At 45.0% G+C, this 14374-nt stretch overlaps 1 protein-coding gene across 2 annotated transcripts in view; it reads left to right on the forward strand.

Moving 5' to 3' along the window:
* Nucleotides 1-1703: 1703 nt before the first annotated feature.
* The window catches only part of LOC132243179 (collagen alpha-1(XXV) chain-like), a 106454-nt gene continuing 93783 nt past the window's right edge, over nt 1704-14374 (forward strand). The window contains exons 1-3 of one of the 2 annotated variants that reach the window (XM_059722128.1): nt 1704-2388; nt 3634-3703; nt 4209-4984. In XM_059722128.1, the coding sequence (XP_059578111.1) occupies nt 2071-2388; nt 3634-3703; nt 4209-4228 (408 nt within the window). In that variant the 5' untranslated portion in view covers nt 1704-2070 and the 3' untranslated portion in view covers nt 4229-4984. Of the gene's footprint in view, nt 2389-3633; nt 3704-4208; nt 4985-14374 lie in introns of those variants that run through there. The other variant, XM_059722127.1, reaches the window with a different exon arrangement.

The following is a 14374-nucleotide window of genomic DNA, read 5'->3' on the forward strand; positions in this document are numbered from 1 at the left end:
AACGTGTAGCAGAGTCCTATTAGGCACTAAAGGTGCCTGTACATGAGTGTGGAGACTGCTTTGATGCGCTGTGATTACAGCATGTTGGAGTGGACTTGATTAATCGAGTCCGTTGGAGCATGGCAATTACTGTGCTCCAGCAGCCTCCCGCATGTCTTGTATAAGCGTTCCTGTGCTTCAAAATGGCAGTGGGGGTGCTTGAACTAAAGCTTGTTGCATGAACTTTAATTCAAGCACCTCTGCCACCATTTTCAAGCACAGGGGCACTTATACATGAGACTCTGTGGCGCTTTAATTAGCGCTGCTCTAATTAAAGTGCCCCTTCACCACCGGAGCATGTGTAAAAGTGCCCTAACATGCCCCTCCTCTACATATATTATGCAATTAACTGGTCAATCCTACAATAAATTCAGACCTCCAGACCTGCTAAGTAAATATCACACACTTAACTGGTTAACTGCATAATAACTTTAGACCAGCCACAGTGCAAAGTAATCATCATACCATCAAAAAGACCAGCCAGCTATATATATATATAAAAAAAAAAAGCCAGGCAGCTAAAAATTAGTGCTTGGAAGTGAGTAACAACTCTATGTCTGGCTTCTATACAGCTTTATTGGTCTTTTGGCTAAGATAAAGTGATGTTGGGTGTGCCTACATATGGCTGTAGGGCAGGGGCAGGCAAAATGCGTCTTGCAGACCTGATACAGCCTGCCAGGCCATTCTATCCGGCTCGCAGGGCCCGTAAATAATTTAGAAAATTAATATTTATCTGCCCATGGCTGCCTGTCATGCGGCCCTTGATGGCTTGCCAAAACTCAATAAGTGGCCCCTCACCTGAAATAATTGCCCGCCTCTGCTGTAGGGCACCTTTGTTATTGCACTATCATTTAGTACTTTCTTTGGAAGTACTAAAAGATAGCACAGTAACAGCCTGTACTGCATCGTGCTGGCTGTGCATGGTTATTTTTGGTGGCTACATCGCCGTAGCAATGCACTACAAGGAAGCGCGTTGCTACGGCAACATAGCTGCAGTATCATGGTTTTTGTCAATGGGTGCTACAGCACCCTGGCACATTACTAGGTCTTGTGTAGACGTGCCTGCTGGGGGCATCTGAATGCCAAGGCATGTGCTAGGATGCCTTCCTGGATTTAGTGAGTCCAGACAGATGAGCCCGGGAGGCAGCTTTCCTGGTGGTAGAACCACACGTACTTGATGACTCAGTTGAATTTTGGAACTTGACTATTGGCCTTTACACAATGAAATATGGAACTGGTTTGGCATTGATAAAGATTTTTTTTTAAAGTAGACTGACAGTCCCACGCTGTGCAAGAGGAAGGTCTATTCTTGCCTCTGCCACGGATGGTCCAGATGGCCTTGATCAAGTCACTTTCCCGGGGACTCCCCAATGTTCCCAGGTAGGGAGGCTAACCCAGCGTAGTACCTAGCACCCCGGGCTTGTCCCAGTCCTGCCCTGCAGCCACAAGCCAGCACGAGCCGCGGTCCTCCAGGGCGCCCTGGCAGCGCCGCTCCGAATCCCGCCGCTCCGGGCGCGCGGCTCAGCCAACCAGGCTCCGGCGCTCCGGCTTCTGCATAAATTATGCAAAGCGTCGAATCTCCGCGCGGGGCTGGGCGGCCTCCCCTCTGCCTAGGTGAATAAATTATGTTAATGAAGCTCGGGAGCTTCAGCCCGGCGCGGAGAGGCGGCGTGCGGCAGTCGCTGTGCACAGCGCGGCCAGGAGGGCAGCGGGTGACGGAGCTGCGAGCTCGTCCCGGCGCGGGGAGGGAGACTCCGCGCTTCAACCCGGCCGCCCGCCCCGACCCCCGCGGGGGGCTGCAGCGCGCTCTTGAGGGGCCCTTGCCGCTGCGCGGAACTCGCCCGCACAGAACTGGGGCAGCGGGGCAGGCACCAAGTACCACGGGACTCTCAACAAGTCCGCCGCCCCAGCGCCGGGGTGCTGCCCCCGTCTTGTTGCGATGCGCGTGTGAGAGCCGGGCGCCTGCTCCTCGTCGCCACAGCCGCTCCCAGCTTTTCCCCGCTTCTTCCCCCGAGTCAGCCCGGTCCCTCCATGGGGGGCGGCGGGAAGGACGTGCCACCTGCCGCCGGCTGCCCGAGCGCGCCGGGCACCGGAACCCGCGGGCACGGGGCGCCCGGCTGCTGCCCGGCCCGGCCGCCGCTGCTGACCGCGCTGCTCTCGGTGCTGGCCGCCGCCTCCTGCGTGTACCTGGGGCTGAGGACCAGCCAGCTCCAGGCCCGGGTCTCGGCCATCGAGAGCGCCCACGGGGGCTTCTCTGCCGCTGCCGCCGCCTCCCGCCTGCTGCCCGGCTGCTCCCTGGACCAGCTCCAGTCCGTGGTGCAAGAGAAAGTGGAGCGGCTCCTCGCTCAGGTGCGCAGGGGCGCGGGGAAGGGCTGGCTCCGGGCCGGGCCAGTGCCCCCCACGGCTGCTCGCCAGGCGGGGCTGGCAGCGGGGTGCTGGGGAACCTCTTTCCTGGCCTTTCCAGGAAAGTTGAGTGACATTTCCCTGAGTGGCAGAAGGGATTGGGAGGGAGAGAGATGCCTAGGAGACACGGATCCGAGGTGTTGCTTGTAGCCGTGTTGGATGTAGGCAGACGAGGCTCTTTGGGTAAGATGCCATCTCTTTCATTAGATCAACTACATAGCCCTGCAAGTAGGATGCCTGCCAAAGGGTTTGGGATCATCTGAAGCCCCTGAGGGGGGTGGAGGCGGTAGGAACACTAATGGTTCTGGACTGAGTCTTGGATTTGGAATTTGTTTTGGTAAATTTGGCTTGGAATATGGAAAATTTAACAAAAAAAAAAAGGCCAACTAAATAGTTGAAAAAATTGTTCTTTGCAAGCTTTCAGGCATAGGGTTGAAGGGTGTCTGTGCCCAAAAGCTTGCAAAGAACAAGCTTCCCAACTGTTTAGTTGGTCTAATAAAAGATATCACATCTACCCAAAGACCCTTGTCTGCTGAGGACCTGGGCATGTATTTCATATTGCACCCGCAGATTCTAGCCAAATCTGTCTCTTGGACTGGTTATTACTATTGCTAATAGATGTATGGGTTTTTTTCTTTTTTTTTTTTTTTTGGTGGACATCAGATACAACCTGTACTAGAAAGGAACCGCTCGGATGTGGCTCTTTGAGTAGGGGTCTGGGTTTCCAAGGGTCATATGGGGGTGTCCGGAGTCCATCTGGCAGTAGCCAGAGCTCCATTGGCAACAATTGGTGCTATAATGTGATAGAGCAGTTGACCTTCAGGTCTGAACCGTTGATTGTCCTTGTGCCTGGGACTTGCAGATCTGCCCAAACCCACATCCCTACATTGATTCTGTATGCTTGGGATGCTCGGTGGGGGTGTGGAGGTGTTTGGATGGGGATGTAACACAGCAGAGGGCCAGCAAAGTTGGGCGAAACTCAGTTGTCATGCTCTTTGATTTGGGGGGGGGCGGGGAACTGATATGGTCTGAATCTGATACAGTCTGAATCCCATCCAAGTCAACTGTTAGTTATGCTGTCTATCAAATCACTATAAATCACAGTTTAACATATGCCGATTTAGAAGCCTGGCTGTAGTAGCCTGAGTGAATGCTTACCAAGTTTGCTAATGTTGCTCCTTTCACCCACAGAAATCCTATGAGCATTTGGCAAAAATAAGAATAGCAAGAGAAGTGCCTCCAGAGTGCAACTGCCCACCAGGTAACCAGAAACAGCTCAGAAATCTTTCCTCAGTATCAGGGGATTTTGACACTTCTTTTTATCTGTCTGTCAAATGAACATGTAGCAACATCAGATATCACATGTAATAGGGGGGGCAAAGGGACATTTCTTTTCACAAAGTGTGCCTTGGGTAGAATATTAGTCTTTCCCATTCTGGGGTCACATAGGATTTAGATTAAAATATTCATGACAGTAAGATAAGGCTGGGAAATGCATGACAAGTGGAAGGTGTAAGTAAACCAGTGCCACAACTTTAACAAGGTGAAATATACAGTATTCTGATCTTTAATGACATGGTATTCAGTTAGTGGTTCTGTTGGCGCTGTGTAGCTTATTGATATATGAAATAGCTTTAAACACAAATGACATATATTTAGGATCTAGTTGTTATATAATAAAAATGAGCTTTTTAGTTATCTGCCCCCCCCCCGATAAAATGATATTTTAGAAAACAGCTTTTTCTCATAATATATATTATTTATAGGAATATGGACACAGTCCTGAAGTTCTTACTCAGGCAGCAGTCCCAACAGCATTGTTGAACTTCAGGATTGGGCCCTGTGATACAGGGATCAGTTGCTTGTAGACCTGAATAATATATTCATCTGATTTTTTTGTGTTACATGCTTTCTATAAGTTTTGTTGTCTTCTGCTGTTGGCTTTAGATATTAGATTTAGATAACTGTTGATGATTTATTTTGTCTTAGACTTCTTTTGAGATTCTCTATCTCCTGTCTCTATTCCTTGGGCATTAGTAATATGACGCTTAATGATTCACAAGGTGCTGTAGCAAATCTAACACACTTTATAATAGGGTACCATGGAAATATAGTATGCTCTGTATGTCCTTCCATTTACAAAAATGTCTTCCCCTTAGAAAAGCTGGGATTGTTGACATGCATCAAGAGTAGGGATGATAATGAGTTAATATTTGACACGCTATGTTTTTGAAAAACTATTTGCAGTAAGACATGTGACTATAAGGTAGGTATTTATGGAAGGAACTCTTCTAGTCAGAGGCTTAACTCATGACAGACTCATCTTGAAGGGATTATTGAACCACAGGAAAGAAAGTCCCTGTGACAATAATATATCTTTTTGATAATATAACTGATAGTAGAGTACCCTAGTAGTCTGTTTAGGAATCTTTATCAGTTGAATGAAATGGGCAATATTGTTTGTTGGAGCCAGAGTGTTTAACAGAATATAAAGAATTACTAAACTCTCAGTTTTGATGTGACGTGTTACATAATGTTAATAAAAAACGCAATGATTTTTATAACTGATAAATACATTTCTATTGCTCACCTACATTCTTATAACTTAAATACATGAAGATGACTGAAGTCCAAGATGTAACATTAAAAGGTAGATTGCCCCCAGCATTACACCCACAGATCTAGTCTGTGATCCTGAAGCATCTATGAATTTGAATCCCTAGTTTTCTCTTTCAGAGTTTATTGTTCATATTAGTTTGCATTGATCTGGTCACTTAACAACCATTCTGTTTTCAGGCTGAGAAACAGTCTCTGCCATTGTTGCAGCTGGTGTTACATTCTGTCTTACTTCTTTACTACCACTAGAGCTCCACATTATACCAATTTTTACTTGAACATACCTTATTTTGAAGCAATACTTTCCATTATCTCGGATCCAGCAGATTACAAACAGTAGAATATTTGTCATGGGATTTGACAAAAATCCTCACTAGAACTCAGTCAAAATAATATTCAAAGCACATTTCAAGGTGTGCAAATTAGATCTATAAGAGTAGGAAAATTGAGATGAATAGTTGTCAAAAATTATTTTACAAAGAGGTATAACTGGCCAGGGAATTGGATATGTGATATGGAGATTTTCACCTCTTGGTAACGATTTCAGTTTGGAGGCAGGTTTGTAGTGATTGAAAGTTATCACCATGTGACGGCTGCATTTTGGACTATTTAAAATGAGGTAGTTGTCTCATCCTCCCTCCCAATGGACAGGTGTCTACCTCAAAATGGCATTGTGTTGGCAGGCTCAGCAGAGCGAATGAGGTTTGATGGGCATGAAGACAAAATCACTAAGCCTGCTCTGAGAAGTAACCCTTTCTATTGGTTTTAGAGTAGAGTTGGAAAATGTGAGGGAATTTTGTACTCCTGTTGTCCATATTGTGCCTTTTTTAAAATATAGAATTAGCCCTTACTCCAGGCAAATGTTACAACTTTCACAACCAAATAATACTGTTATAATATTTGGCCAATTACTCTTTAACTAACTTAATTACTCTTTAACTAAATCTGAAGGGGTTCTGTTTGTTTGGTTGTTTTGGTTTGTTTCTTTTTTTAAATATGGTTTCATTACAATTGTAAAGCCATTTCAGGAAACGTATAGCTTGACACAGGGGTTTCAACATGCAGCCCACAAAGTCCTATTCTGTGGCTGTGGTGCTGCTTACAGGTCTCAGAGGTGACCCACACGCTGCATGCGGTGCATGCTGGATTGGCCCTGTGCTGCATGGGCCCAGTCTGGGTGGTGAGTTGCACACAGTGCCAGGTTGGCTGCTGGATTCAGCATGTGGGGCCAGTATGTGGGCCCCATCTGGTCTGTGGTCCCTGCCCTGTGCCTTTTGCCCATGGGCTGGCCCCATGCCATTCATCTGGCCTGCAGGGGCATGTGAATTTGACACCCTGGCTTAACAGGTATGGAGTCATGGAAATTCCCGTGGCTTGCAGCCTGGGAAGCCAGTCCTGATTCAGAAGAGTAAATGACATCTTTACCACAGTGGCACAGTTTACATTTTGCTGTTGCACTCTGCTCCGTCAACTCCTTGTTAAGCCTGTCTAATATGTATATGACCATTAGATCTGACTCCAGATGACCTTCAAAGTACATGTAGAGGAAGTTGTTGTGTAACACCAGTATTATGAGCACAAGGTAGTTGCCAAGATGAGTGGTCGTTCCTTAAGGAGATGATATTCAGAGCCCAAGGGGTGACAATCCGAACAAGAAGCAAAGGGGGCAAGTGCCCAAAAGCCCCCCTGGCTCACCAAGGGCATTCGTGAATGCCTGATTGCCAAAAAGGAGGCGTACACCCAGTGGAAGGGAGGTGCTATCACCAAAGAGGAGTATACCTCCACCGCTTGAGTCTGTAGGGGGGCTGTTAGGAAAGCTAAGGCAGATATGGAACTAGGGCTAGCATCAAGGGTAACAAAGAGTCTTTTTTTAAATACATAGGGAGAATGAAGAAGGCCCTGAGTATTGTGGGGCCCCTGCAGAATACGCTTGGCAATCTGGTGGTCACACCAGAGGAGAAAGAAGACCTTTTTAACAATTTCTTAACCTCTATTTTCTTGTGCAGGGACTAGGACTCCTCTACTGAGATTCAGGACAGACTTGGGAGAAACTCCGCCAAGCCTAAGGTCAGGGAGGACTGGGTTAGAGAACTTCTGGAGGGGCTGGATATGTTCAGATCAGCAGGTCTAGAAGCTCTCCACCCCAGGGTGTTGAGGGAATTGGCAGGGGTTATTGCGGGGCCCCTGGCATGGCTTTACGAGCACTTGTGGTGCTCTGGCCAGGTGCCGGACAACTGGAAGAGGTCCAGTGTGGTCCTCATCTTTGAAAAAGGGAAAAGGAAGGACCCAGGCAACTATAGGCCCGTTAATCTTACTTCAATCCTGAGGAAGCTCTTTGAGAAGATTATCAAGGAGCACATCTGTGATGGGCCAGCAGCAGGGATGATGTTCAAGAGCAACCACAATGGTTTCATTAGGGGCAGGGCCTGTCAGACCAACCTGATTGCCTTCTATGATCAGGTCACAAAATCACTGGACGCAGGTGTCGCGGTGGATGTAGTCTTTCTGGACTTCAGGAAGGCCTTTGACACTGTCTCCCACCCCATTCTCATTAAAAAGCTAGCTGACTGTGGCATTGATGCCTACACAGTCAGATGGACTGCAAATTGGCTGAGGGGCTGCACTCAGAGAGTGGTGGTGGATGGGTCATTTTCGACCTGGAGGGAGCTGGGCAGTGGGGTCCCCAAGGGCTCGGTCCTTGGGCCTGCACTGTTCAATTTCTTTTCTAGCAACTTGGACAACGGGGTGAAGAGCAGCCTGTTTAAATTCGTAGACGACACCAAGATTTGGGGTGAGGTGGGCACGCTGGAAGGGAAGGACAGATTACAGCAGGACCTGGACAGGTTACAGGGGTGGGCAGATGAGAACAGGATGGGATTCAATACTGACAAGTGCAGGGTGCTGCACTTGGGCAGTAGGAACTAGCAGCATTCCTATAGGCTGGGGAACTCCCTTCTTGAAAGCACAGTGGCAGAAAAAGATCTTAGAGTCATTACTGACTCCAAGATGAACATGGACTGCCAATGCGAGGACACAGTAAGGAAGGCTAACCATACCTCGTTCTGCATCCACAGATGCATCACAAGCAGGGCCAAGGAGGTGATCTTCCCCCTCTATGCGACACTGGTCAGGCCGCAGCTGGAGTACTGCGTCCAGTTCTGGGTGCCGCACTTCAGGAGGGATGTGGACAGCATAGAGAGGGTCCAAAGGAGGACCACTCACATGATCTGGGGACAGCAGGGCAGACCCTATGAGGAGAGGCTATGAGACCTGATCCTGTTTAGCTTTCACAGGAGAAAGCTGAGAAGGGACCTGGTGGCTGTCTATAAACTTACTAGTGGGGACCAGCGGGGTTTGGGAGAGACCTTGTTCCCCCGAGCGCCTCCTAAAGTAACAAGGAATAACTGCCGTAAGTTACTAGAGAGTAGGTTTAGACTAGACGTTAGAAGGCACTACTTCACAGTCAGGACGGCTAGGATCTGGAACCAACTTCCAAGGGAAGTGGTGATGGCTCCTACCCTGGGGTCTTTAAGAGGAGGCTCGATATTTACAACTGCATGGCGCATCAGCTGGGATCATTTGAGCCCAGTTTTCTCTCCTGCCCACGGCAGGGGGTCGGACTAGAAGATCTACAAGGCCCCTTCTGACCCTACATCTATGAATCTATGAAATGGCTAAATGTAGCCTTTCATCACTCTGTTCTTCAAACTGGAATAAAGCTTATTTACAAATCAATTATTTCTTTCTATCTAGGATATATATTAAAGAGGGAGAGGGAAATTCAGTCAGCAGACAGAGTGAGAATTTGATGTCTGATTCAGGAGTAAATTTCTGTAATTAGTGAAGCTCTTATTAGTCTTAAATATTCATCCCATCCTCTTATGGCTCTCCATGGTAGGAACTATCATGTTCAAAGGCAAATGTGTTTTTAATAGGTTGGACAGTGAGGGGAGACTATATTCACATCTTTTCATAACCTGCAAGGATGTACATGAGTAGATACTTTTAACCAAGCCATAGCCTTTCTCTTTTTGTCTAAGGAGTGTTTTCTTTTCTCTTCTAAGTAAACATTTCCATTAACCATGATTTTTTTCTAATGATGCATTTTACTTCTAAAAAAGTCACATAGTTTAAAGGGTATATTAATGTCTTGATTTCAGTTGTAGAACTAAAAGCAGAAACTGTGAAAGCTCTGAAAAGTTTGTAAATATTTATATGAAGATAGCAGGTATTCCTTCCCTTCGCTAAGCAATAAAGTTTGAAATGTAAATGCATACTAATATTCCCCTTAATTTAACTCACACCTAATAAATATGCTAGTTTAAATGTTCTTCTTCCAACTAAGGCTGCAGCAAATGCCGCCAAGATGCTTTTTACCCAGGGGATTGGGAGAAAATGTGGCTGCCAAAAATTATTTATTAAATGATTTAATTTTAATACTTTTTCTTGTAGGTTTTATATATAGCATTTCCCCCCTACTGTTAGGATGTTTTAAAATGGCATTGTTTTGGTAAAAAAAAAATAAATCAGTATGTTCTAAGTCTTGTGTTAAAATGATTGTTGGTCTGTTTAGGTTTGTTATCATAGGCCCATTTCAATAAGGGCTTGCAAAACACTTAAGCATATTTTTAGGACATGTTGACTTCTTAAGAGTTAAGGATATGATTAAGTGTTATGGTGAATTGGAGTCTTTGTCTAATAAGGGATAGATCTTGATATATGTACTGAATTGCACTTTGTTTTGTGAGTTTTCCTGGTGATAACACTTACGGAATAAGATGCTATTTAGAATGAGTGTCAGAGTACTACTACTTACAAGAGCATCAGAACCTGGTTTTAAGTAATGTTAGCAGTTTATAGAATAGCACTTAATATTCATTCTGGGCTCATTTGGCAAAACTCTCTGATTTCAGTGGCAGTAGGATCTCAACTTATGCAACAATAGAACAAGAGAGCAGTCTGCATAAGGACATGACGATAACATTTGGACATAAATAGCATTTGGAGAAAAAATACAAGGACTGTCTGTGGGGGAGAAGTGTTTTTATGATTAACCTGAACTTTCTAAGGATTACTGGTAGCTTGAAGTTAGAACTGAAAAATGTAGTCAGTCTTAGCTGGGTACTGCCATTCAGCTAAACCTAACAGCATTACAAACAGCTTTTATAACATAGTGGCTGACACGCCATGCAGTTGTTTAATGTTCCTATAACTTAAAAAAAAAATTTATTAGACTTCAGAATGCAAGTTTGGTACACCCATTACTTTGGCATGTACAAATAACCTTCTTTCATATGATGTTAGTTAAACAGAATCCGCTTTTCCAAGCTTGATCTTGCTATTTTTAGACAACAGTTTAACTTGTCTGAGTTTGATTCTTCTACAAAACAAACAAACAAAAAAAAAAACAAGCAAAGAAACCCCCACAAACATTGAAACCTATTGGGAATATAATAAACTAATTACCAGTAAGGGAAAATAAGAAAGCAAAAAATCAGGGCACTTAAGAGATTTTATTTTGAATGCAAGACATGCTTCTGAATGTTGAATTGTAGAATGAGTTTTTTTTATACAGCAGGGATGTTTAGAATGATCCTAAGCATTTCACTGACAGTTCAGAGATATTTTTGAATTTTATCACCTTTGGTCTGTTTCAGCACAAAGACTTTAAAAATATTTTATATATCCATTTCTGAGTGAGACTCAAATAAATGTCAGTTTTTATTTGCTGCTTGTTTTAGCTAATTGGTTACGTAGCCACGAACTCTACAGCCTCCTATTGAATGTCTTTTTAATTCTGTCTTGTCAAGAGGTTGGACTATATTGGGACTGTCCAACTGGCAGTCAGTGGCCTGCCTGCAGCCTGCAAGGGACAGAAATTACACATAATATAAGTGATTGGAAACCAGTTCAAATCTGTAACACAACAGTTACGGAACTGTTGCACTGACCTATCTGTACTGAACTTCTGTTGTATTTATTACAGATTTGAACCAGTTTCCGATCACTTATACTGGTTTATGTGCAATTTCTGTCCCTAGTCCTGAAGTTCAGTGCACATAAACCACTTTCAAAATGGCCAAAACAGGTTTAAGATAAACCTGGATGGCTGTAGTATCAGACTTAACTGATTTAGGTTAAATCGGTTTATTGAACTTCTGTCCCTGACCCTCGCTAGATTCAAGTTAACTAGGATGCTTTATATCTCCCCCACAAACCCTCTCTCATGGGTGGTGGATTAGCCTTGGCCCAAGCTGTCTGCTTCAGCTGAGCAGGGAGCTATGTTCTAGTGCACCCCAGGTTCTGGCCTGGGCCACTGCAGATATGTGGCAGCATTTCTGAAATCAAAAGAGAATGTCTGTTCACTTGCTTAAGGGTTCAATTTATGCCATTTAGACCAAACTATGAAGATTAAACTGATTCAGCCTTGGACTTTTTGACTACTTGTACTTAGCCCAAATGGTTAAGTTGCAGCTCCCAGGGACCTGCATGGTTGACATTCCCCCTATTGTTCCAGTTGCAACAGCAGCCTAAGTCTTAGGGCTCCCCCTCTCTCTTCTTGCTGCTGCTCACAGGGGGTGGGATAATGTGGTACACTGAGTTGAGGATCAATATGGGGGTGCACTGTGCTGCAGGTGAGGGGCTGTGTGGGTGCACAGTGCAGTACTGGGGAAGAGAGGGTAGGGAAGCCTATGTGGGCACCTGGTGCAGTTGCGGGTGCATCTACACAGAGCATGACCTAGAGAACCCTGGCTTACCCTGGTGTGGCCTGTGGCCAACTGGAAGTTGTACAGCCCTGGACTGCATAATGGCATAATTGATCTTTTCTGTCTTTAACTTGCTATAATACACAGTTTTTGCACTGTATATGTCTATAACTTACACAGTGTAGTGTTTGAGTGTGTACTTTTTTTCCTAGAAACCTACCCTAAATTCACTAGCATGAGTCTGAGTGTTTGACAAAGCCTCAAATGGCCAAACACAAGTTCAAGGCTGTTTGTTTACTTTTTCCTTTGGGACACAGGACAATGTTTGTTTCTTTTGTTCCTTTTTCAGACATTTTTTCACAGAAAACCCTGCCTTGCCCAGTGTAGTTAGACACACATAGCTTGGAATCCTATTCAAATTCTAGACCCTGTCACAATTCTCAAATTCCTCTTTTTCATTCTTCTGCCATCTATTGCTATTTTATGCCGTTTCTGTAATCATGCCATATTGATTCTCCATCTTGGCCTCAGAGATCTCTTTGGTTTGGTGTTTTATAGTGCTTCTGAGTTCACTGTGCAGTTTGCTATACTCAGTGCTGTTGCATATAAACACACACAGTTAGTAGATGGAGCAACATCATAGACCATGTTTCTCAGGGATGCATCGGTTGGCCTACTTTGTATATAACTTTTTGTCTTTTTTTGTGTGGGGAGTGCATACACATTTTAATGTTCTTCTGGAATATAGGTTGTGGATACACTCTACATTTGTAATGCTATAAATACCCATATAGCTCTACAAAAAAACCTGATGTATACATGGTCAGGGTGTCTGTTGCGTTGCAAAGATGCCATATCCTTCACAGAAAAGTTCTCATTTCTCATGAAAACTTCCTTGTAGCACTGTATTTTGTAGCCATATGTCACCTGTGGACAGTTCCAGAAGATCGCCTAGTCCCCCAGCATTATATTTACTCTGCTTTCCCTTTGTTCCTTGAAACAAGAGGGAGGGAGAATGGCTGGTTCCCTGACAACCAGAGTAGAGCAGAGCTGTAGCACAGTATGCGCCTTGGAGGAGCACCCGCTCTGCTGTGGAACCCTTCTACTGCTACTCTGGCAGGGGCTGGTATCACAGTGGCAGCAGAGAAGGCTACTCCCTCTATAGGGAGGCAAGGGAAGCTGGAAAACATGAGGGTTGTCTCTACAGTGGGAGCAGTGGCAAGAGCTAGTGCCTCCAGTGTTGAGACACTTTGTAGTGCTACAGGCTAAGTACAAACAATTAAAAAGCCTGAGGCTGAATTAAGTCAGTCTTTGTAGGTTAGTCTAAGCTGCAGACATTAAACTGAGAAACAACCGGACAGACGTTCACTTTTGATTCAGGGAATGCAGCCACATTCCTGCAGTGGCTCAGGCCAGAAGGCAGGCAGGCACTAAAGCGTGGGTCTCTGGCACATAGCCAACATGGCCTATGTGTTTTGTTCCTCTTCTTGCTGCCCCTAAGGTCTTTGGGATTTGCAGTCCAGAATCACAGAAGCACAACTCTGCAGGCTTGCTTATTACTTCCTTTTCCTGCTTCCAGGTGGCTCTGGGATTTGTAGTACACGGTTGCAGCCAGCAGTAAGTTTTTAGCAGGGCAGGGCAGGGCAGGGCAGCTCTGTACTTGGGGGAAGGGAAGTTTAACCCCCCCCATCCTCCCTGGCCCCAGACCCCAGCTGGGGTTTGCCTGGGGGGGGAGGGGTGGGCAGTCCCTGCCCCCCCCCCCCCCAAACACACACGTACCCTTTTCTGCTGGAGCAGACAGCGCAGCCCAGCTCAGGGCTGGAAAGCATGCTGGGATGCTGAGGGGACTCTGGTTTTACTGAACCAGAAAGGGGTCTGGGCCAGAAGTTTCATAAACTGGTTTGACCCAAATAGGTTAAGTCTGATACTACATTCAACCAGGTTTATCTTAAACCAGTCTCAGGCATTTTGAAACAGGTTTTTGTGCACTGAACATCTTTTATGGGTTTAAACAAGCTTCTGATCACTTAAACCAGTTTATATGTAACTTCTGTCCCGAGCTACAGTCAAACGCATCCATAGCTATAATGCATGTATCAGGTTTATTATGATAGTGGGATCACTGTATTTTCTACGTATACTAGAGTTCATAAGACCCTAGGGTTTCTGCTAACGTATATTGCTGGCAGGTGAATGGGGATCTAGAGTATCAACACAGTACTACAGCAAGATGATTCCAGTTCTCAGTGTTCCATAAAGATTGTTTCCTGGAGCATTACAATTAAGAGGACTGAAAGAAAGGAAGAGAAATCAATTTCAAGGATTAAATGAATCCAGAAATTGACATCAACGGGGTATTACTACTGTATTATGATATAGTGAATAACTCCTGCAGAGACCAAAGCATTAATGTAGAGGAGAGATGAGTTAATCGGATAGGGAACAAAAACAGAGTATGCAATAATACAGACAATATTATAAGTGTTTTTCATTGTTACTTAAAATTCAGGGTGCAGCATCTAATTCTCAGCTTCCCATACTAACTTCTGTGCTGTCTCTGCATCAGTCATTTTCTGAATGCAATGATCTTGCTTAATTTTATGATTTTT

The sequence above is a fragment of the Alligator mississippiensis genome, chromosome 2, assembly GCF_030867095.1.
Source record: "Alligator mississippiensis isolate rAllMis1 chromosome 2, rAllMis1, whole genome shotgun sequence".
NCBI lineage: Eukaryota > Metazoa > Chordata > Crocodylia > Alligatoridae > Alligator > Alligator mississippiensis.